Source organism: Sorghum bicolor, chromosome 10, assembly GCF_000003195.3.
Source record: "Sorghum bicolor cultivar BTx623 chromosome 10, Sorghum_bicolor_NCBIv3, whole genome shotgun sequence".
NCBI lineage: Eukaryota > Viridiplantae > Streptophyta > Magnoliopsida > Poales > Poaceae > Sorghum > Sorghum bicolor.
In genome coordinates, this window is record NC_012879.2 from 52,747,625 (window position 1) to 52,770,387 (window position 22,763).

A 22,763-nucleotide genomic window follows, 5' to 3' on the forward strand; every position below is an offset into this window, starting at 1 on the left:
TGGTGTGACAATCGTCGGGTCGTCCTTCTGCCTGCACCTGTGACCCCGTGGCCTCCCCTCCCCTCCTCCCTCGCCCGTGTGAACGCTCCCTTCGGCAAACTCTGCCCATCCATCGTGAATCGAGCCGGCGCTGCTCTGCCCTAGGCCCCGACCCGTTCTCGCACGCGGCCGCCAGTGCTCCATCCCCAAAGCGCTTCGCTCGCCGGTGCTCATGGTCACGCATCAGACTCCGCCTGTCCGTCTACTCCGCCATGACTGGCGCAAGGCCCCTCCCATGTAGCACCCACCCCAGATCGTGCTCGCGCTCACACTTGCTCGCTCGCAGATCGGCCGGCCACCATTGTGCGACGACGAATCGGTGTGACAGCAACCGGCGAGCGTGCGACCATCACTCTGGAAAGGTCGGATCGGAGGCGCCGGACGCAGACATGGATCCTCATCTATCTCGAAAGGACACGGTTTGCAGACTGCGAGGCCCAGAGCAGCAAGTCGTCGGGGGGGGGCCTCCGTTGCGCGGTACGCCTAGCTGCGGTGGGCTGCCCTACTTGCCTTCCACGTGAGGACTGGGGCCATCTGGCCCGGCGGCCGCCGCACTAGCCGCTCCCGGCAGTGGCCCAGGTTGTGCCGCATCGCCCACACGCTAGCGCCCGAGTCAACGTTTCCATGTTGAACACGGCCTCGCAGCCTCCTCGACGCTGTAGCCACCATCCTGTGGCCTGCCCTCCGGGCCTAGCTTCTCCCTTGGATACCTCCTCCCTGAACATTCCGGCCACCACCTTCTCGTCGCTCTCGATGCTGCTGCAGCCCGCCTCTTCATTCACGTACTGGTAGGCAAGCTCATGTCCTTCATCAATGGTCATCATTGTGAGCCAGTATATTGGGTCTGACCTTATTTTTTTCTGATTAGAGAGTGAACAGATAATTCATGTTTCTTGATTCTTTCGTCTCTTCGTGTAATGTTATTGCAGAATCTACTGATGTTGTAAATACTGCAGTTAATTGTAATAGTTTGTTTCCATTGTGTTTGATAGTGCTTTGGCAGGCGTTCTGTACCTACTCACTTTGTTGGTGCTGCTTTGCTTAGAGGAGAGTGGCGACATGTTGTTAGCTTGATTCTTGGTACAGGGGTAGGTGAACTTTTTTCCCCTGTTAAATAACTAAATAATTTATGTTAAATGTGTGAATATTTGAAACTTAAACTTCTAGCAGTTTCATGACATGCAGGTATTTTATAAATGGCATGGTCATGTTGATGCAGCACTTAGGGGCATGCCCGGCATGTTACAGTGGAGAGAACTATTGTAGGTTTCCTTGATCTTTTTGCAGACATCGTACATGTAACCGAAATAAATTCATATATCTTGTCATTTTACCGTATGGTTTTGTTATTGTGGGATTTTATTGGTCCTAGGCTCGTGCTACTCCGTAGTTTCCTACAGAGTCCACTTATATAAAAAAGAAAGATGTAGGTGTTTCTCACCTGCCAAGAGCTTTCTTGACTACACAATACAGTCTGTATGTACTATTCAGGTGTTTTGTGCAGTTCCATTCATGAATTTAAAGTTAAGCGGTCTGGTTTTAGCTTTAGTTTCAAACTAGGAGGCTACGGTTCATCATATTTGTAGCTATAGCCTATATTATGAGTGGATGCTCTGAGTGAAAAATAGTTCTCAATTAGTTTTTGAGTCAATGAAATTGAGCTGCTCAGTTTGCTTGGGGAAAAGAAGATAATAGAGCAATAAAAATGAAAAAGTTAGATATTATAACAAAAACTATGGGAAAGAATAGCCTAGAGGAAACAAATATATTGCATCATGTGTTGTCATGACTTCCTAGATATAAAACATTATTCAAAAGAACTTTATCGTTGTGCAAGCAAGACATGAGTTATGGGTTATACTTATACATGACAAACATCTTAGAGTAGAATGAATGAAAGAATTGTCCTCGATTTTATAGATCTTCAATATGAATATTTTGACATCCACTAGACCATAGCATGTACAGTGTGCCAAATAGAAAAAAGGTGCTTTGACACACATCAAAGCACATTACCAGAAGTTTTAAGGGTGTTAGACCGCAAAACTATGTCAAAACCAGCTTTGTTTTCAATCACTGATCAGATCTTTTAGCCACAGTGACTTGATCCCTGAGACCTAATTTAGCACTGAATGATATGTTCAGAAAAGTTGTCTTATAGCTCTAAAGAACCTAATTTAGCTCAAGCGAAAAGTATTTTGCAGAACCATCAGGAATTCAGGAGTTCAACTATACCACCAGATTCTCCACTATTTTGATGGAAGTGAATTCAATTCATCTTTGCTATTTACCATCCTATTAAGATAGTAAGCCATAGTGAAAACAAAGCAGTATTATACATTATCACTTAGCTAGAGTAAATACTAAACAGCGAGGTGGTGGATCAAAGCTTAAGATTTAGTTTGGTGCTTTCAAGGTTGGGCGAGAATTTGTCGGAGCACACCGTGTTTGAATTTATTACTAAAAAGACAGTGAGTTGGCAATTATTGATGTCAGTTGGATCCTTGGGAACTACTATCCTGAGTACTTCCCATCAATATTTGGTTCAAATACGACCCTGATTGTGAAGCTACAAGTCAACATATATTGTGCATTAAGTTAAGTTACAAAACTAAAATTGCACACACTTGAGCTTTGAGATTGTCTGGGGGGCAACTGAGATTGTCTGAGAATGCCATGAGATTGTCTGGGGGGCAACTGCAGTATAAGGCTTGGCAGCTCGAGAACCAGCAACCATATCTTACGATGACACTACAAGTTTCATCTGATGATAATATTTTTTGTACTTCCATCCACCTAAAAGCAAATTTCAATTTGATCTTAAAAACTCAGACATACCAAATACCACATTAGCAAAAGAATCAAAACACTCCTAGCTCATTCATTTGATGGATCCCATGTTAAGACCATCTTTTTCTTGCTGAGGAAAAAAGTTATTTATGCACCAACCTAACATTTTGATGGGGTAAGGTGACTTCTGCATTTGGTGGTGATCTTGTCCTAAATAACAGTTTTGTGGATACAGCTGTTCCTGTTCCAAATAAATTCTCATTTCTTGTTTGGAGGACCTTTAGTTAAACAACATACTATCTATAGGTTCAAGCCCTTTTTAAATGGCTATGATAGTGAGCACCTAGACATTATTAGGCTTCGTTTCTCAGGGTAGTTGTAGAGGGAAAGTACGGAAATCATACAACTTATAATCTGCTACAGCTTTGTTAGACTTAGGTATATTGCTTCACTTTGATTGGGATTAGGGCATCACTGAATTGGAACTGTAGAGAGCAATGGTCTGTACATTGGAGATAATTTGTTCTATTGAATAATCTGATGGTGGTCAAAAGAATGGCAAAAAATTGTGACCTGGAACAAAGCTGCTTGAACTATTTTTTTAACATGTGCTCGCTGAGTTTACTTAGTTTGTTTTGCTTCTTTGATTACAGATAGTAAGATGCAAAACTAATGTTCATATTTTGTTTACAGTGGCCCAACTGACTCTGAAAATCAAGCATCTTTCAGCTTTCTACACAAGAAGGTATGCAAAATCTTTCTCTAATGATTTCTTTGTGCTGCTTTTCCACAGCATCTTGGTAGTGATGCTTTTGGAACCGTTTATATTTATTCGTCAAGAAGTGAGTTGTAACACTCCAATTTTATTATATATATATATATATATATATTCACTACTTTTATCAAATTTGTTTGTTCCTACCAATTTTAGGTATAGTCAGGGTGAGTGCAAATTCGATTATGCAAATACGATTATACCAGAGAACTAGAATAAAGCATTTACAAAGCATGAAAAGTAGTGTAGTTCTAATTTTTGAATATATTAAATTCCATTTATTAAATGCTTAAATTGATTGGCACATTGACAATCAAATTCAATGGAATCACTTTTTTGGACTATACAAAATTACAACAGTTCTTTTTTTTCCAAAGCTGCCCTACAAACCAAATCAAATACATTGCTCTGTATAGAACAGTGCCTTTTTTTTTTTCCAAAACTGCCGTACAAACCAAATCAAATACATTACTCTGTATAGCATATTGAGCTCTCTGCATTGGGTACGCCCCCTTTGATTTCCTGCTAGTATCTTTTGGTTTCTAATAAAACATGATATGAACTATGTGCAATTTTGATCTCCTGCCAGTAAGTCGTTGTTACTAATGATCTCAATTACCAATTAGGTCTGCATGAAGGGAAGAGCAGACCAATTGAAGGATTCGTACATAAAGACTCGTTTTTCTGGTGGCGCTAATGAGTTGTATGCCCGTAATGGCAAGCTACGCACTAGACTTCCGAAATCTCAATTGTTTAGAACCAATGATCAGTGGTCAGAATGAACTGTCTGTAAGCATGTGCTTCAAATTTTGAGAAATGAATAACGGAGATTCCTTATTGTCGATATACATTATCTTAGCCGTATTACGGAAATGTCTATATAGTGAGTTTGTGAACCTATGACGCAATGTTCTCTGTGATTATGTTAACTTCACGGATTTTGCTTTTTAGATTAAATGTCACTTTAATGTCAGTATCTAACTTAATAGTATTGTTATCTTATCGTGCAATCCATGTGTTTTTAGCACAAAAGTTTACTATGCACGGGTATGCTACTTTGTAATGTCAATTAAGTACAACAATACTCTCTCAAAATCATCAAACATGCAAGAAGAGTCTCTGAAAATAGATGCCCACTATTTTTCAATCACAAGGATCGCAGCAATCCATGGTTATGTTGGAGTACACAGTTAAATACCTGGCCGATGAGTGTGCACTTGACGTCGATGGCAGCGGCACGATGAGGAAGATCACAATGATTTTGGCGTCGAGTTGGCGGCTTCTTGCCGTTGGTTCTCCAAAGTAGCACGCAACTATTTTTGGCCAATACGGCTCGACTCTCCTGGAGGAGATTGTATGCGAGGTGTTCTGGGAAATCAAGGAAGACAAGGACCTTTAATATATATATATATATATATATATATATATATATATATATATAGGTAAGGTGTAGAGAGGAAAAGGAAGAATTTTGAGTAGAAAAATACCTCGATATTTTCTAATTTGAAGTGTTTTTGTTTTTTATTCCAATTTTGATTCATTCAAACTTGCCATAAAAAATGAGGAATTTTGGCGGAGCTGCATCAGACATGGAGGAAGAGAATCCAAAGCTCAACTCGGAGCGACGTTTGGCGTGTGGGCACTGCATCAGACATTGAGGAAGGTAAGTCCATGTCGAACTTGGATTTGAGGTAGTTATGCACCGCTCTCACCCAGCTCCGAGTCCATCTCGACGTCTCTGCACCTTGTCGGCCTTGGCGTCTGCTTAGGTGCGGATGACGGCGATCACCCCGCTGGCCTTTTCGCGATGGCGAGCGTGTACATGTGGACAGCGGCGAGCGGACAGCGGTCCAGGCTGCGAGTGCGCATGGGCAAACGGACGGCAGCGAGCGCGCTTGAGTGAGTGGATGGCGAGCGCTTGGTGAGCGGACAGCGAGCGCTCGTGGCGTGGGCGAAGGACGAACGACCGCACTTCCATGCGAGCATTCGAGTTGTGGTTGCGGCTTGGCTATGGATTTTTTTAATTACGGAGGAGGAACCACATCCACAAATCCTAAAGGGCCGTTCCGTGCGGGGACACGCCGTGCGGAGAGTCTACGCGAATGGGCCAAAATGAGTGCGAATGTGCTTTTGTTCAGAATGGGCTGGACGAAAAAACGGCCTAGATAGATGAAAAAAAGGCTAAAATTTTACCTTTTATTATTAGAGGAATACAGGTATATATATATATAGATAATATTATTTTATTAAACAATTACAAATTTCTTAGGTGTCGTTTTTACAAAATTTCAAAACTAGTGGTAGGCCGAGGACTGAATTACCGATATCCTACGTGGTACTGGGCCGATAGGCCTATCGGCTAGTGGCAGAAGGCCGACTGCCAACCAACATGCAAGCGGAACGTTTGGACCAATTCATTTTTAGGTCCTTTCTTGTCGATCCCAAAAAAATGAGTATTTAAATATCTCAAAAACTATTGTAATTTTGAAAATAGATGCTGCAAATCAAACACAACCTCTTTTACTTGGATTTAGCATCATCGCTTTTTATGATTTTCAAATTAAAAATGCTTCCCAATCGCCACATGACCACAAGTAGGATACGTTTCCAATCTCCACATGACCACAAGTACTGAACACGTTTGTCGGCGGTGCACGGGAGTGGCCGGATTGACTGGCGGTAGTCCATATCGTCATGGTCAGCTGGTAGTGGTTGAGGCTGCAGCCCTCTCGTTGCAACTCACACCAGTCGCGGAGAACCAAACTCTTGCAGCCTTTCTGTCCGGAAGGAGTCATGACACCACCCCAGATTGGAGAATCAAGCCCTACGTCCAAAACTTCCTCAATCTCACGAAGGGAAGATCTTCAAGAGTGCTCAAGATAGATAGGGAACAGGATGCTAAAGCCCACTCCTTAGCGTTGCAGGCATATAGGACATCTGTTGTTGTTTGTTTGGCTGATAAACCATGGCAGAAAGTATTGTTGGTTAATTTGTTGTAAGAGAAAAATATTATTGAATGACTTACATATTAAGTTGATAGTCTTAAAATTGTACAAATCCCAGATACAACAGTATTTGTCCTCTCTCGAGTGCTCTAGCTAATCAGGCCCGTCTCATAGAGGGGTGCAGGAGTGCGACGGCCGAGGGCCCATAGCATTGAGGGCACATGAGTATATCCCTCTATACTACAGGTATTGAGGCTCATACGCCTGGACGTGACCCATTCTATTTGTGATAGTGACTTCCTTTGCGGGGACAACGTGCTTCGCGGCCTCGGGGGAATCACCGATTAGGCAATCGCGGTTTGAGGGCGGCGAGTGCGGTGACCTCGTCGGTGTGTTGCAGCCCTTGCAGGTAGGTTAGCACTCCAGTACTCCACTCAATAGGTTCTGGACTTCTAGTATTGTGGTCCAACATTCCTCCCTATCTCCCTCGAAGGCTCAACTGAAGTGAATCTTGCCTCTACCTGTCTTGTTTGTTGCAGTTGCTTTGTGTCTCCGATCAATTATCTGTTTTCAGTTTAGTTCGACACTCCACGACTCCATGACTCTGTGGCCAATGGTAAGTGATTGCAGCTGCAGATTTGCAGTTCCAGTTTAGTTATCAGTGTAGGGATCTAATTTTCTAAATTCTAATTTCAATATTTTTTGATATATTAGATACTTCAAGATTCTCTTATTAATAGTACTGTAATTTCAATCATCACATTGAAACATTAGGTCGCCAGTCTCTTCATGTCTTGCTTGCACAAAGGCCCTAAAAATTATTGAGACGACACTATAGCTAATGTAAACAGCACCGACTGTACCTGAAACTTGCAGCTGTTTGCTACTAATAAAGGAATCTATCCCCTTTGTAAAAAAAAGGCCTATTTGGTTCACGCTCATAAATTTTACCGTACATCATATTAAATATTTAGACATATGCATGAGTGTATTAGATACTATTTACGAAACTAAAAACATAACTAAAGAATAATTTAGAAGACGAATCTTTTAAGCCTAATTAGTCCATGATCGGACACTAATAGAATAAAATAAAAATGCTAAGTATCTGTTAAACTTTAACACCCGAATCAAACACCCCCAAAATTCAGATAGCACTATTTAGGCCCTGTTTAGATGCAGCAAAATAGCCAAAACTTTTAGAGAAATGAGCAGTTTTTGGGTTGTAAAGATTTGAAATTTGGGACTTTGGAGCCCAAAAACTATGTAAACTTGCTTAGGGGCCCATATCTTGTGTGTTGCAGACCAAAAATTTTTGAAAGCATCTAAACACCTATTTGAATTGTAAAATTTACAACCAAAAGTTTTGGGACGTAAAGATTTGGGATCTAAACATGCCCTTATTATCGTATTTAACTTGAAACTGTAAGAATAGAACATGTACGAATTGGCATTTCAATATGTACTCAATTTTGAAAATAATAAGTACTCCAGGCGTTCCAAAATAAATGCACTTGTTTCCTTATAAGTTAAACATTTTTATGTAACCAAATGTTATAGAAAATAGTATTTAGATTTGTATCTCTAAATAAATAACTTATTATAAAAATAATAATATTTTAAATATATTTGGTCAAACTTTAAAAATTTAACTCATCCGCGAGACGTGCAGGCCGGAGGGAGTATCTACTTGCTTATTGATAGTTTTAGCAGAACAAAATTACTATGCATATAGATATTTAAAATATGACTATATATACATAACACTTGTAGATAACAACTCATATAAAAATGACATATATATTAGAAGCATTGTTCTCTAAATGGTCGTTTGACCCGTTTACACACCGTTAAACATATTAATGGTACATTGTTTCCTTTAGTCAGTTATTATCAAATAAATAATAGCTAAACCGTAAACGATCGACTGTTTACCACTCATCATCATTTAGGATAGCATTATAGAAGTTAATCTCTATAAAGATTATTAATTATCTCTATATTTAAAACTTTACTATCGTATCTTATATAAAAACTAATAATATTTATATTTAGTCACTGATGTAAGTTTTAGATTGGTTTATTGGGTACTTTGTTTCTTTACGAATACATGCAATAACAGTATTTAAAATTTTTAAAATATGAATACGAAATCAAATAGAGAAAAATTATAAATAGCCAAAATAAAAATGCATCCATTTAGAATCGGACATATAAATTCAGATATCTATATATTAACGTTAAAACAAATCTGGAATTTGATTTTTCAGATTCAGAATCTGGCTTCGCCTTTTTTTTTGACTCGTTTATTAAGTATATAAGCACGTGTCCGTGGATAGAGTGAGTGAAATCAAAATGTTGTACCGTAGTACTCTCTGACTATTGTTATTCCCTAGAATTTTGGAGTCGCTGTTTCTACTTCCTCCTCGTTCGCGTGTCTGAAATTGATGACGGGGCTCCCCCGTATTCGGGCTACGTCGACGGGGCTGACCGGTGACGGTGAACGAAGCTGGGCCTTGTTTAGGCCTGGTTTAGTTTCGAAAAGTGAAAAGTTTTCGGTACGGTAACACTTTCGTTTGTTTGTGACAAATATTATCTAATCATCAACTAACTAGGATCAAAAGATTCGTCTCGTGATTTACAACTAAACTGTGTAATTAGTTTATTTTTGTCTATATTTAATGTTTTATGCATGTACCATAAAATTTGATGTGACGAGAAATCTTGAAAACTTTTTGGTTTTCAGTCGAACTAAACAAGGCCTTAGTTCACCTCAAAAAGCAAAAAAAAATTAAGATTTTCCGTCATATCGAATCTTGCAGCACATGCATGAAGCATTAAATATAGACGAAAACAAAAACTAATTACACAGCTTAGCTGTAAATCGCGAGACGAATCTTTTAATCCTAGTTAGTCTATAATTGGATAATATTTATCACAAACAAACGAATAGTTCACCTCAAAAAGAAAAAAAAATTAAGATTTTCCGTCATATCGAATCTTGCAGCACATGCATGAAGCATTAAATATAGACGAAAACAAAAACTAATTACACAGCTTAGCTGTAAATCGCGAGACGAATCTTTTGATCCTAGTTAGTCTATAATTGGATAATATTTATCACAAACAAACGAAAGTGCTACGGTACCGAAATCCGAAATCTTTTCGGAACTGAACGAGGCCCCTTGGTCGGTGCGGACTTGCGGCACCGGTACATGGGCCGCGCCGCGCGCGCGCGCGCGCGCGCCACCTGGGCTGCGTGTCAACTCTGAACGATCCGCGGCCGTCTCCACCATAATAATCGCGTGTGCTCCGACCTGCCGTGGCGACAGACAACACGCACGGGAGGTTTCCGTGTGGGCGTCGGTGTCGTGGCCCTTGGGCTTGGTGGTGATTTCCTCCCCTCCTACACCCATCCACGAGAAGCCATTGACATAAAAGCACCGTCGGCGTTGCTCGTACAACTTCCAAGCTAAAAACTACATATAATTTTTATACCTATTAAATTTTAGTTTCTATAAAATATTTTTTTATCCAATCATATTCATTCTCTCTCCATTCTCAACCAATAATACCACTTCATGTCTTGGATTTCGTGTAGACATGGTTTCTAACTTAAACCCAGTTTCTATGATTTTTGCTCTCTCTCCAATAACTATCTTGCCAAATCACCAAAATGCTTAGCACTACAATTAATGTCTATAGAAACCATGATATTTTCTGCATTGGAAGTGCTCTAAGGCCTTGTTCAGTTTCTAAAATTTTCAAGATTCTTCGTCATATCAAAGTTTTGGACGCGTGTATGAAACATTAAATATAGATAAAAAAAACAAAATCTAATTATATAGTTTGTCTATAATTTATGAGATAATTTTTTTTGAACATAGTTAGTCTATGTTTTGGTAAAATTGGTTAAATACAAACAAAAATTCTACCATAGTTAAAAACAATTTTTTTGAAATGAACAAGGCCTAAAATATAATTTAATAAGCAGGGAAAGATGCCTGTCCACTTTAGCTCCTGCGAAAGCTTATGTATATATGTTCCGACCGCACACGGAGAACCAAATCTTGGTCACGTTTCCAGCGCAGCGGGCCCGTTCGGCTTTGGCTGCGGTGCATGAAGATTATTACAGTACGACAGCCTGCACTCGACAATACAAGTAGGGAGGAAAAAGGGATCGATATTTTCGTCAACGCTATTTTGATAGTCTGTAACTGAATTCAAATATTTAATGTAGTATTTGACTGTATCCCAATTTGAATAATCAAAAATTAGATTTCTAATAAGTATATAAGGTACTCCCTCCATCTCAAATTGTAAGTCGTTTAACTTTTTTTACACCAAGTTTGACCACTCGTCTTATTCAAAAAAAATTGTGCAAATATAGTTAAATTTAAGTCATTTTTGAAGAACTTTTATTAATAAACCAATACACAACAAAAAAAGTGATATTTTGTACAAAACTTTGAATAAGACGAGTGGTCAAACTTGATATTAAAAAAGTCAAACGACTTACAATTTGGGATGGATTGAGTAGATATCAATATCCGAATGATGTGTAGCTGATTCTAAAATCCGATAAAAAAAATATAGGATATAATATGAGATATAAAACATAAAGTTTGTTCGCTTTTCTGAAGAGTAATAACTGAAAATATTATTCGCTGATTTATTATAAAAAAAAAACACTACTTAATAATTGGCTGATTCGATAAATAAACTCAAACGAATAGGAGCATAATGCAAGATCACCTGTATCCGTCTGAATCTGATCTAGTTTGACGCCTAAATAGAAGCAACCGTGCAACAACTCGTCCGTGCGCCAACGACGAACGGCGACATGTCGGTCTCACTCACTGCCTTCTGTCCATCTCAACGATGATACTACTCCGTAGTACGTACAGTATGATATATGGCGGATGATGGGCGAGCTGCACCAAACCTGAATTTTCAGACTGATGTCCGCTCTCATAAACCGCCGCTCACGCTCCCCTCGTGATCTCCGCCCCTCCACACCCTCAAAACTCCTATAAAAAAAACGCCGAAAAACCACCGAAATCCGCGCGTTTCTCGGCGTCTCGCACGGCCCGCGCACGCACGCGACGCCAGCCCACCACCGACCCACGCACGCACCCACCCACGCGGACGCGGTTGCCAACCCAACCCGAACCCCCCGGGACCGACGCCACCCCGTCCCCGCATACATGCCGCCGCCCAGCCTCACCGCGGCCGCCGCCACCACCACAACGCGCCGCCGCAAGGACCACCCGGCGCCGGGCGGAGGCGCGGGGGCGAAGGAGATGGGCGCGGCGGCGGCGTCCGCGGCGGAGGGGTGGGCGCGGCGGCCGGAGTGGTGCTCGGCGGCGGGCGTGGCGGGCGTGCTGCGGCGGCACCCGGCGCCCGCGCTCTTCGGGTGCGGCCTCCTGCTCTTCATGGCCGTCGAGTACACCATCCCCATGGTCAGGCCGGACTCCCCGCCGCTCGACCTGGGATTCATCGCCACCAGGAACATGCACGCCGCCGTCGCCGCCACGCCCTGGCTCAACTCGCTCCTCGCCGCGCTCAACACGGTCAGTGCCTGCCCACGCCGCCCTGCCTGCCTAGATTTTTCTCTCCGCCACCTGCCTAGCTTCAAATCTTCAATGCACCGCCTCCAGCCTCCAATTCTGGTTCTTCCCTGCTCTAGTGCCTTCCGTCTCGTCTTTAATTTTGCCGCCGTTTTTGGCCACCGATTATTGCCCTTAGAAGTACCTTTCTCGGCTTTGATTTAAACGGATGAGTAATTCCAGTGACCAACATTCGTACTTTCTTACCAGCATTGTTCAATTTAACTCGACCCCTGTGTGTTCGTCACAACTCAGAAACACAATTAGGATCTCATACATGAGCAACATCACACCTTTCTTACAGTTACATTTGTGGAGTATTATATTTTCGCACCCCTTTGTGCTGTTACAGAACTATATATACTAGTATTCCAAGCAATTGCAGCAATCAGCATGCACAATCCCAAGGCACATAATTTTTATACTAGTAAAACTGGATTAAATTAGTGTAGAATTTACTGGATTACAGAGCAGTACTGTATTACAAGTAATCCGGCTTTGGTCTTGTGAACCTTTGGAGCTTCCCCGCTGTGGTCTCTGCACTCCTGGACCTGGTGAGGACACCAAAGCTGGCACTGTCAACGCACCGGCAATGCCCGCATGTGCCTCGCACGTCGCGCTTCCACAACCAATAATTAATTACCAATAATTAATTAACAGCGTACCCGTAGAGTACTTTTCAACCCAGGTGCCACCGTGCCAGCCCTGAGCCACTCGTAATCGTAGATTACACTTCACGCTGACAGATTTGACCTGAGCGTCCCTGCAACTGCAACTTGGACCTGACGCGGCCACGCCACGAGCGGAGCAACAAACTGGTGGCGCTGGCTCACCGGCACCACCGCCAAATCAAATCCTCCTTTTTCCACCGATAAGAATCGTGGCGTTAAGAGTGTCCATGCACCGATTTCGTGATAAGATTCTGCATCTGGCCAGCTTCTCCATGGTACCCGGCTCCCATGCCGCGGAACAGGAGCTGAGCGCGACGTGAGACCAGACCAGCTCAGATGGACGCTGACACTGACAGCCACCGCTCACGTCATGTGCGCGTGCGTGCAGGTCTTCGTCGCGATGCAGGCGGCGTACATCCTGTGGGCGATCCTGGCGGAGCAGCGGCCGCGGGCGGCCGTCGCGGCGCTGATGATGTTCACCTGCCGGGGCGTGCTGGGCTGCGCCACGCAGCTGCCGCTGCCCGAGGAGTTCCTGGGGTCCGGGATGGACTTCCCCGTGGGCAACGTCTCCTTCTTCCTCTTCTTCTCGGGCCACGTCGCGGGCGCGGTGATCGCGGCCGCCGACATGCGCCGCGAGGGACGGGCGGCGCTCGCGCGCCTCTACGACGCGCTCAACGTGCTCCAGGCGGTCAGGCTGCTCGCGTGCAGGGGACACTACACCATCGACCTGGCTGTCGGCGTCGGGGCCGGGGTCCTCTTCGACACGCTCTCCGGGTGGTACTTCGACGCCAAGAACGGCGACGGCAAGAACGCGCCCGAGAAGCACTGCCGTAGCTGCCAGTGCCACAAGGCTCTCCTCTCACACTAGCTTTATATATATAAAGCTAGTATCTAGTGTTGTACTATTTTGCTAGCTCTGCAACTGCAAGTGCCAACCATCGACGGCCAATTGAGCATTAGTTAATTCGTGTTATTTTTTGAGTTTCTTTTCTTTATGGAATCATTTTGATGTAAGAGAATATATACTGAAATGCTACTTACGGATATGTAATTGTACAAATTGTTCACCCGATGCGAGCTGTGACTTCTGTAACAATACTAATACTATCTGAATTCTGCAGTTTCCAGGCACTACAGGACCCCCCCCCCCCCCCCACACACACACCAAATACTTAGGTCATGTTTACTGAAGCTTATTTGTCAAATCCGAATTTGTCAGGCATTCAACAGTGGTTTTCTCTCATAATAAATTAGTAAATAGTATTTTTAGCCATATTTTTTCAAACAAACGAACAAACTCAAGAACATATGAGGTGGTGTGTACCGATGTGGGTGTGCACAAGTATAGCAATGGTTTTTTTGCCTTTGATATTTTTGAACGGTCGTTGGCGAAAATAATTTTCACCGTTGGTTCGTAATACAAACCAACGATGAGATTTATTTTCGCCAGCGGTTTGCTATACCAACCATTGTAAAAAAAATTGCATTGCTCCCATCTTTGTAAAAGGCCGCAGTCCAGCCAATCTCAAACATGCAAATAACCTCATAGTATATAATAGGGAAACCCTAACCTCCCCTCCTACTCTAGCATCCTCTCACTCCCACCTCTACTTAGTCGCACATCTCTATCTTCCGGCTACACCTCTTTCTCTCTCACCTCATTGCTCCTCCCTGCCCCTCTTCAATGACTATGTGAGATGATGACGGCGAGGGGGCCGCGCCCATCCACGACACGTGTGGAGCCACGCCACACTCGCGGGCCGCACTGTGTTGCGTCCTATCGGGTGGTAGTGAGGCAGGCATTCTCACATCCAACTCAATTTGGATTTATCCCATGCATATATTTATGTGAGATTGTGGGGGTTTAGTCCCCACCATGTGTATAATTTTCTCGTCAGTTTAAGACAAACCAACAAGAGTATTTTTGTTGGAGGAATGTCCTAGATGTGTTGCCCCCACCTTGGCTTGGACTAGACCCTCGCTTGTTTCTATTTCCATGACACTACACTGCTACATAAATGTTTTTCGAGTGGGGAAAAAGGATTTTAGGAGGAGGGCACCATGTCCACCTAGAATGAAAGATATGGGTGAACGAGGAGTAATCGAGGAGGTTAGTATGCCTGCATGGGTTAATCAATTAAAAAAGCCAGCAAGCCTATCGATGGGGCCCGCTAAGCCCATCGACGAGCGGTCACTGCTGCTCGTCGGATTGCTTGTCGAGGTCGTCCTCCACCATCGACGAACGACTTGAATGTGTACCGATGTAAAGACATATCATCTACACCGTGTCACCTCTTGCACCAAATCCGCATGATAAGCATGTCACCACAAAGTACTTGGCTTACCACCCTATAAGCGACGTGGTCTATACAGGAGGGTACTCAAACTTACTATCCCATGAAAGGACCTAGCTACTCCTTGAGCTACGTCGCTTGAGATGCAACACTCACAGTGACCTTACCCCTTGCTTGAATAAAGATTATAGATTGATCATCAATTAATTATCTCAAGTTAAGGCTTGAGCAAATTGAGTTAAATTGAGTCCCTTGCAAGTTTTAAGTGATTTACTTAACCTAATGTAGGTCCTACACACATGAGAGTGAGTTCCCGCTCACACTTGACTTCTATCGAAGCTAGCCAACTAAGCAATTAAACAATCCAAGCCCATGAATAAGTAAAGTCTATGATTAACTTAAGTGAATTGGTCTAACTTAGTGAAGCAAGATTAAGTGGCTCATCATTTTCAATGAGATGCAAACTCATAACGAATAACCATGTGTAAATAAAGTAGGGGTAATAGTAGTGGTGCATGCCTGTCATGAAGTCCTAACTATCCATATGCATTCCTCGCATATTATATAGACCTAAAGAATTAGTGCATCAAAAGGGTCCATGGAAACTAAGTGTTGGTTGTGATTTGGTGAAGTGTTTGCTATGACAGATGATCCATGGATTTGACGGATGCTCCGCCAATGTGTCGATTGAACCTATGTTCTTCATTGTTCATAGTGCTCATATGTGATTCAACTCTAGATTATGGATGATGTTTACCATGCATGTGCAAGTGTTCTCTAGGGTTGTTTAGGTGACATGTTGGGCTAGTGATTGCTAGGTTTTGAGCTCTAGTTAGCAAATGCATCATAGTGATTTGGAAATCATGTAATCATGAGAAAAAGAGAGATTAATTCATGAACTTGGGCATTGCAACTTATCTTTGAGATTGGGTGACCACTGGGCTACCAAGATCAGATATGGGATCTTGTTCATCCTTGCTACTAAGCAAAAAGAGGTGGATTTGATCATTCATGAGTTTTCTTGCAAAAATCCATATAAATGCATTAGAGTGAAATCCAAGAGATTTATGAGATGATTGAGGTAGGGATGATCTTGAGCTTACTCTTGAGATGATGGAGCAACTACCAAGCTTCATATAGCATCCATGCATAGAGGAATCAAGAGTTAGGGTTTGAGAGATGATTTAAAGAAATGAGAGGAGAGAGCTCTCGAGCTCACCATGGGAAGGGATGGAGATGATCTTGATGCTTAAGAGATGGTTGTGTCTTTCTCTTCCTTCTCATCTTCTCCTTTCTCTCTCTAGTTCACCTTATTCTTCCTTTGGAAGAGAGAGGGACAGGAATGGGAATAAATGGGTGGGGTGAGAGAGTGAGAGATTGAGCTAAGCCTGCTGAAGATATTTCTCATTTCATGCTGACATGTGGGGCTAAGGTGATGAAGAGAGAGGCAACTCATCCAAACTGATTCCTCTAAACAAATGATTTGGCAAACTATACGTCAGAGCAATGGAATGTTCCGCCGGAACATAGATTTTAAGAAATTGATTTAGAGAGGAGGGTTTGGCATAAGGCCAATAAACTTTTCTTGAAGTTAATAAGCATCTCCAAAGAGATTAGGAAGGTCACTTGGACATATTAGTAGAGTTCCTTCTCTAAGTCAATGTCTAGTTGACCAAGGTTGACCTCTAGTTGACTTAGGTTGACTTGGGGGAATTGATAAGAATGGATTATGATTTTGGAGTCCTTATCCTAGTAGAGAGCACTAGGAATCCTTTGAAGAGATTGAGAAGGGTTTTCTGGGTTAAGAGGGACTACGCAAAGTCATCAAGGAAGTTGTCAAGCAAAGTTCTAGTTGGAACGACTTCAGGTTGTGACATATATTTAATATTGATAGAAGTGGGTAATAAAGAATCAGATATATGTTCTATGGCCAAATACTTTAGTAGAAGATGTTGACAATTTATTTAGATGTAGATTTGAGGGGATATATATATATATATATATATATATATATATATATATATATATATATATATATATATAAGTGCTATTGTACACCCTAGATGTAGAATACTATTCTACACCAAAGTGTTATACTGAACAAAATTCAGTATTGTTCAGTATCCGTGTTTCAGTATTATTCAGTATTTTGTGGTCCTGGATGTAAGACTGGATGATATTGAACGTTGTTCAGTATTGCTCAGTATTTTTTCTGCTCAGTTTTGACTTGCGGTGTAGAATAATATTCTACACCTTGGGTGTAGAATGCGCTGCCGTATATATATATATATATATATATATATATATTTCTAACAATGAGATGAAAATATATACTTATCTCAGCCAAATACACCTTCTGTCACCTATGTAAACTCGGCCCAGCAGCCTCGGAGCATTGCTGATACACATCGCCGTGCTGCCATTTTCCATCAATAATAAACTCTTTAGTATTCATTCACAAGCACGAAATTGCACACCAAACTAAAAAACTAGAATGAAACTGGTGGCTGCAGAGGTAGGTGGGTGTGGGTGATCACAAGGGCGTGAGGGTGATCCTCTTGAGGAGGCAGAAGTAGGCGAGGAGTCGGTAGGAGAGCGCCATGGCGAGCAGGATCCAGACCTCGCACATGCCGCCATCGAGGTCCACGGTGCCGAACGACGGCGACGACTGCAGGCGCTGGCAGCCGCCCCGGCTGGCGCAATTGTACGTGAGGTGGCCGTGGTACTGTGCTTTGAGGAGCAGGTGGAAGCCGTGGTGCATGATGGAGATGTACTTAAGCCACCTAATGAACTTTGGGATGTGGTGGACGTAGTAGCCGCCGGTGAGGAGGAAGAGCACGAACACGAGCGACGCAATGAACCCGGCCCTCCTGCCGCTTAGGATGGCGGCGCCTAGCAGCTCCCCGGTGCCCTGGCTGGTGAATGCGATGAGCAGCGTGGCGAGGAGCGTGAGGAAGAAGCACGGCACGGTGCGACGGAGGCCGGCCATGAAGTAGATGATGATCATGAAGAGCACCGGGTACACAACGTGCAGCACGGCGTCGCACAGCGTGCTGCTGGCGTAGTAGGCGCTCAGCCGGTACATGTCCGCCTTGCGCTCCTTCACCAGGTACAGCTTCTCGACGGGGAAGACATAGACGGAGCCGAACAGCGACGACGACGTCCAGAAGGTGCAGATGTAGAAGATGAGCCCCACCTGGTCCCGCAGCTGCGCCTCGTTCCCGGTCTGGGACTTCCACCAGAGGAGGCCCAGCAGGAGCGCCACGCCGACGGCCTGGGCGAGCCGCATCTTGTCTAGGTAGTCGGAGGTGCGCTCCCGAAACGTGCGCCGGGACAGCACGGCGAACTGCTGGAGCCAGCCGATGCTCCGGCGGTGGTCCTTACGCGCCCACAACGCCAGCCGCAACTGCTCCGTGGGCGCCCTTCTCCCCGCTGGAGGCTCGCCACCGGCCCGGTATTTGAGCTGCAGGTGCCTTGCCTGATGACCTGGGACCTGAACTCCTGCGGGTTCGGCGAACCGCACAGCGCCTCGGGGACGCTGATGTCGTCGAGGTTGCCGGTGGCGAGGTCCAGCAGGAACTCCGCCGGGTTCATGGGGATCTCCTGAACAAAGCCCAGCGATGAGAAGTGGTGCATGGAGTCCCGGGCCTTGCCGTGGTAGATGGCGTGCCCGTCGGAGATGAGCAGCAGCTTGTCGAACATGTGGAACATCCGGCTCGATGGCTGGTGGATCGTCGTCATGATTGTCCTCCGCTTCTGCAATGTAACAACCATCCAGGATGGAATTCATTAACAACATGATCGTCGTCGTCGTCGGTGGCGTTGCTGTGTGCAAATGTATGTGAAGTGCTGCTATGTAGGACCTTGGCGAGGCGCTGCAAGATGAGGATGAGCTTGCTCGCCGACGTGGAGTCGAGGACGGAGGTGGGCTCGTCGAGGAGGAGCAGTGACGGGTCGACGAGGATCTCGTTCCCGATGCTGGTCCTCTTCCTCTCGCCTCCTGACACCCCCTTCACGAACGCTCCCCCGATCTTGGTGTGTCGGCACCTAAAACAATTCAAATGAGGATCGTTAGTAACTCATTCGATCGACTACATGGAAATTCAAATTCCCGATAAATTAAAGGATGGAAATCAAGGCAACCTCTCTAGATTCAGCTCGGTGATGATGGCGTCGACCCTGTTACGCTTCTGCTGCTTGGACATGCAAGCAGGGAGCCTTATGAAGGCGGCGAACACAAGCGTCTCCTCCACCGTCAGCTGTGGGAAGAGGATGTCATCTTGAGTCACAAATCCTATCCTGCAGCCAACAGATGGATAACTCGATCAAAGAAATGCGCGCCAAGGATTTATCTTCACAGCAAATGCTTGGCAATATTTTTGTCACTGAATCAATTGTTAAGTTGTGTGAAAATTCTTGTTTCTTATTAGTTTTTACCTCCTTTTGAGGCAGGGGCTGTAGGGAGTGTCATTGTAGGTTATCTGGCCCTTGATGCCACCACCGAGCCTGCCTCCCAGGATCTTGAGCAAGGTGGTCTTGCCACTGCCAGATGGGCCCATCAGCGCTAGGATTTCACCAGGGTCAACACTCCCTGCAATGCCTTTGAGGATGTGCTTGCAGTTGCTGCTTTGATCCACCCTCATCGGAGATGCAAACGCCACTCTCGCAGCTGCGAGGGGGTTCTTCAAAGTCATCTTCACCTTGTACTCCACATTCTCGAACTGCGAATTGCCCGGGGTTTGGGTGTTCAGCAAACCTAAAACAGGAGTGAGATATAGTAGATACAGAAGCATAATACCTTGAGGAATATTGGAAGAGGGCCATCTTTTGTTGGCCACGGATGATCCTCCTCCACCTTGACTTCGGCATCAACATCTCCATTGTCTTGCCATGAAGGAGCAAGATGTTGGCACTCCACAGTGGACATTTCCATCCTCTCCTCATCACTCATCTCCACTGTTAAGGCCAGAGCGAGAAAGTTGTTTCAAGAGGAAGCCAAGCATATATGACATCCCTCTTCTTTTTATGTAGTAGGAAATGAGAGGTGTGAGCACAGGTAACAACTGTTATGAAAAGTAATTCAACATCCACAAGGTATGTTATATATATTTCTAAATTACACACTTATACAATCATGAAGCTACAAGTAAGCATAATGCTTCCACCATTAGATCAAGTGAACAGTACTTTCAGTCATGACTTTTCTGCCAAGCGAACAGGTATATCAACATATTGATACCAGCTTCATTCAATCCTTCCAACAAATACTGCATGCCTATTGAATGGGCACTCTATTGGACAGTACGAGTATTCTATGCATGAGCCGTATTTTTGAGATAGATTGGTAAGACCCTTGGTCACCATTCACCACAAATTTGTTAGTGCCGCTTCTTCAGCTTCACCAAGTAATTGCCGTCCCCGCCATGTTGTTAGTTCCTCCTTGGATTGTAGGAGGAAGAGGTCCACAGAGTAACTGAGATCTGAGAGCTAGTGAGGGAAACATTAACCAGAGAAGGAAACGTAGGTGGGAAAGCTGGGTTTATGATTTTCTTTTTCCGTCAGCTTGATCCCACAGCGAATTGATGTAGCTTGATTGTAGCATGCAGTAAAGTGCTTAGTGTCCTCTTTTATGGGTTACATTCTGGTGAGGACGCAGTCAGTTAAGAGTGCTATTTTACTAGTTTAATAGTATGCCACATACTTTGCTCAACACACACCTTACTTATCCTACTATTGCTCACGAGAAGCAGTAGAGGAAGAGATAAACATAAGAAATTCCCACAGAAAATAGAATTGCTTAGCCATCATTTAGGTAGATTATAATATTGATTAACAATAATAACTTTAGGATCCATTTGTTTAATAAGAGCATCTCCAACGGTTTTGCAATTTTCGTTTTGTAAAACAAGGAGTTTGTCAAGTCTTAAATCAATATGCCAAGTCACAAAATTGAGTGTCTCCAATGGTTTTAGCAAAATTGAGTTGGCAAAACCAAATGGTGGACCCGGTCGTTATTTTTTCATGTGCTTTTTCTCTTCGCGCCGTCCACTCCGTCGCGGCATGTGTGGAGATGTTTCTGTCGCCAGACGTACGACGGCACGTGCTGACTTTGTGTCACGATCGAGACGGCGGCACGTGTGGAGGGGTTTCTTCGCGAGGCGGACAGCGGCGCGTGGTGAGACTTTATGTCGCGAAGAGGAGTCGGAGGCCGATCGGGACTTTGTGTCGCGATATGTCGCGATGAAAGTTTCCCCTATATGGCGCGAAGAGGAGTCGAAGACGCGTGGGAGATCGAAAACCGCGCGGGAGGCAAAAATGCCAAGTATCCTTCCTCATTTGTCAACTTTGCCAAAATGCAAAATTCAAATGCAAAACCATTTGATACCTTAGAGCATCTCCAAGGGTTATGCATTTTTAGTTTTGTATTTGATGGAGTTTGCAAAGTTCCAAATAAAAATGGCAAGGATAAAAAGACGTTTTGCATTTTCACTTGACATTGAGAGAATTTTGGGTCCACACTTTTTTTTCCCGAAAGGTTTTTCTCTTGGCGCACGATTTTCTTCGTCGCCGGTAATTCCTCGCGCGTCGCGCGCCTTCGTATCACGGCATTCCTCGCTTAGCCGTCGTCGCCCAGTCTAAATCCTCGCGCCGCGTCGTTTGGTCCTCACCCGTCATGAACCTCGCCCCGTCCTAAACTTGCGCCCGTCCTGAACCTTGCCCCGTCCTGATCCTCTGCGGCAAAGCTTCGCGGCAAAACTTGGCGGCGCTTGCGCGTGGAGGAGTCACGGGGGTGGACGGAACGCAGCCCGAGTCGCGCGGGCGTGGGGACGATCACGATTTGCAAAGCCTAGGGGGCTTGGCATATATGCCAAGTCTAAACCTCTAAATGCCAAGTTATGCAAATTGTAAAGTCTAAATGCAAAACCATTGGATAGCACATTTTACGTTTTTTTTGCAAATTAGTAAATGCAAAGTCTAAATGCATAACCCTTGGAGATGCTCTAAGAAACTAGTCAAAGCATCATGTGATCAATCCAGCAGACTCTAATCATCATTAAAAATAATAGTCACTAGTTCTAATTTGTTTTGTAATAAATTAACCATCTTTGACATTGTGAAGAGAATTAGTTTGAAGTAACCTTGAAAATTTTTATCTAAATTATCTATTATGAAAGGTAATCTAAATTAATCTCCGAAGAGCAATTCTAACAGACTAATTAAAAGGATCCATGAAGCCATATATAGCTAATATGGGCTCAAAATCATCGCCAACAGACTCTCTAAGCCCATTTGCAAACTTACTGATCGCTGTCCATTCCATAGAGATCGCTGGCTAAAAATTGATACATGTTTACCAGGGCCGTTGGAGTACACATATTATTTTAGAAGTTGCTCTAAATCTTTAAATAAATTATGGCCGCACATCCAAACTACGAGCAACCAAATTAAGAAAAGAATATCATAAACAATTGTAATATTATTTCTGAAATAATATATTAAAACCAACTTCTAACATAACACTAATAATATATTAAAAAACAGTCGATCCTAGACTTTTAATCAGGACTTCTGGACTTGTATGTATCATTTCGATGCATTGAGTTGGCCCATAAAACATGTAAATCCGTCATAATATTTTC

The 22,763-nt window shown here is 43.7% G+C and overlaps 2 protein-coding genes, 3 long non-coding RNA genes and 1 pseudogene across 12 annotated transcripts; 3 read left to right on the plus strand and 3 right to left on the minus strand.

Moving 5' to 3' along the window:
• LOC110430734 lies at positions 1–4,991 on the plus strand. Of its 8 annotated transcripts, XM_021448610.1 has the most exons (6): positions 3–827; positions 1,043–1,127; positions 1,210–1,301; positions 3,523–3,574; positions 4,194–4,213; positions 4,690–4,760. In XM_021448610.1, exons 1-5 carry the CDS (start codon positions 664–666, stop codon positions 4,194–4,196), a joined length of 396 nt encoding a protein of 131 aa, XP_021304285.1. In that variant the 5' UTR covers positions 3–663; the 3' UTR covers positions 4,197–4,213; positions 4,690–4,760. The 8 variants fall into 8 exon arrangements, 6 of the variants coding, with proteins under 6 accessions (XP_021304281.1, XP_021304283.1, XP_021304285.1 ...); XM_021448606.1 differs by lacking the exons at positions 4,194–4,213; positions 4,690–4,760 and adding an exon at positions 4,767–4,991 and having other exon boundaries at positions 1–827; XM_021448608.1 differs by lacking the exon at positions 4,194–4,213 and having other exon boundaries at positions 2–827; positions 4,759–4,991.
• On the minus strand, positions 5,107–5,408 carry LOC110431398. The gene is made up of 2 exons (XR_002448888.1): positions 5,317–5,408; positions 5,107–5,246 (listed from the first exon to the last, which is right to left on the minus strand). It is a non-coding gene; the product is annotated as an uncharacterized LOC110431398 (long non-coding RNA).
• On the plus strand, positions 6,861–7,380 carry LOC110430981. Its single transcript, XR_002448425.1, has 3 exons — positions 6,861–6,958; positions 7,089–7,165; positions 7,324–7,380. It is a non-coding gene; the product is annotated as an uncharacterized LOC110430981 (long non-coding RNA).
• Positions 11,544–13,958, plus strand: LOC8082269 (phosphatidylcholine:diacylglycerol cholinephosphotransferase 1). Its single transcript, XM_021450504.1, has 2 exons — positions 11,544–12,122; positions 13,218–13,958. Exons 1-2 carry the CDS (start codon positions 11,757–11,759, stop codon positions 13,695–13,697), a joined length of 846 nt encoding a protein of 281 aa, XP_021306179.1. The 5' UTR covers positions 11,544–11,756; the 3' UTR covers positions 13,698–13,958.
• On the minus strand, positions 12,572–12,983 carry LOC110431399. The gene is made up of 2 exons (XR_002448892.1): positions 12,824–12,983; positions 12,572–12,709 (listed from the first exon to the last, which is right to left on the minus strand). It is a non-coding gene; the product is annotated as an uncharacterized LOC110431399 (long non-coding RNA).
• Positions 17,552–20,074, minus strand: LOC8082270 (annotated as a pseudogene).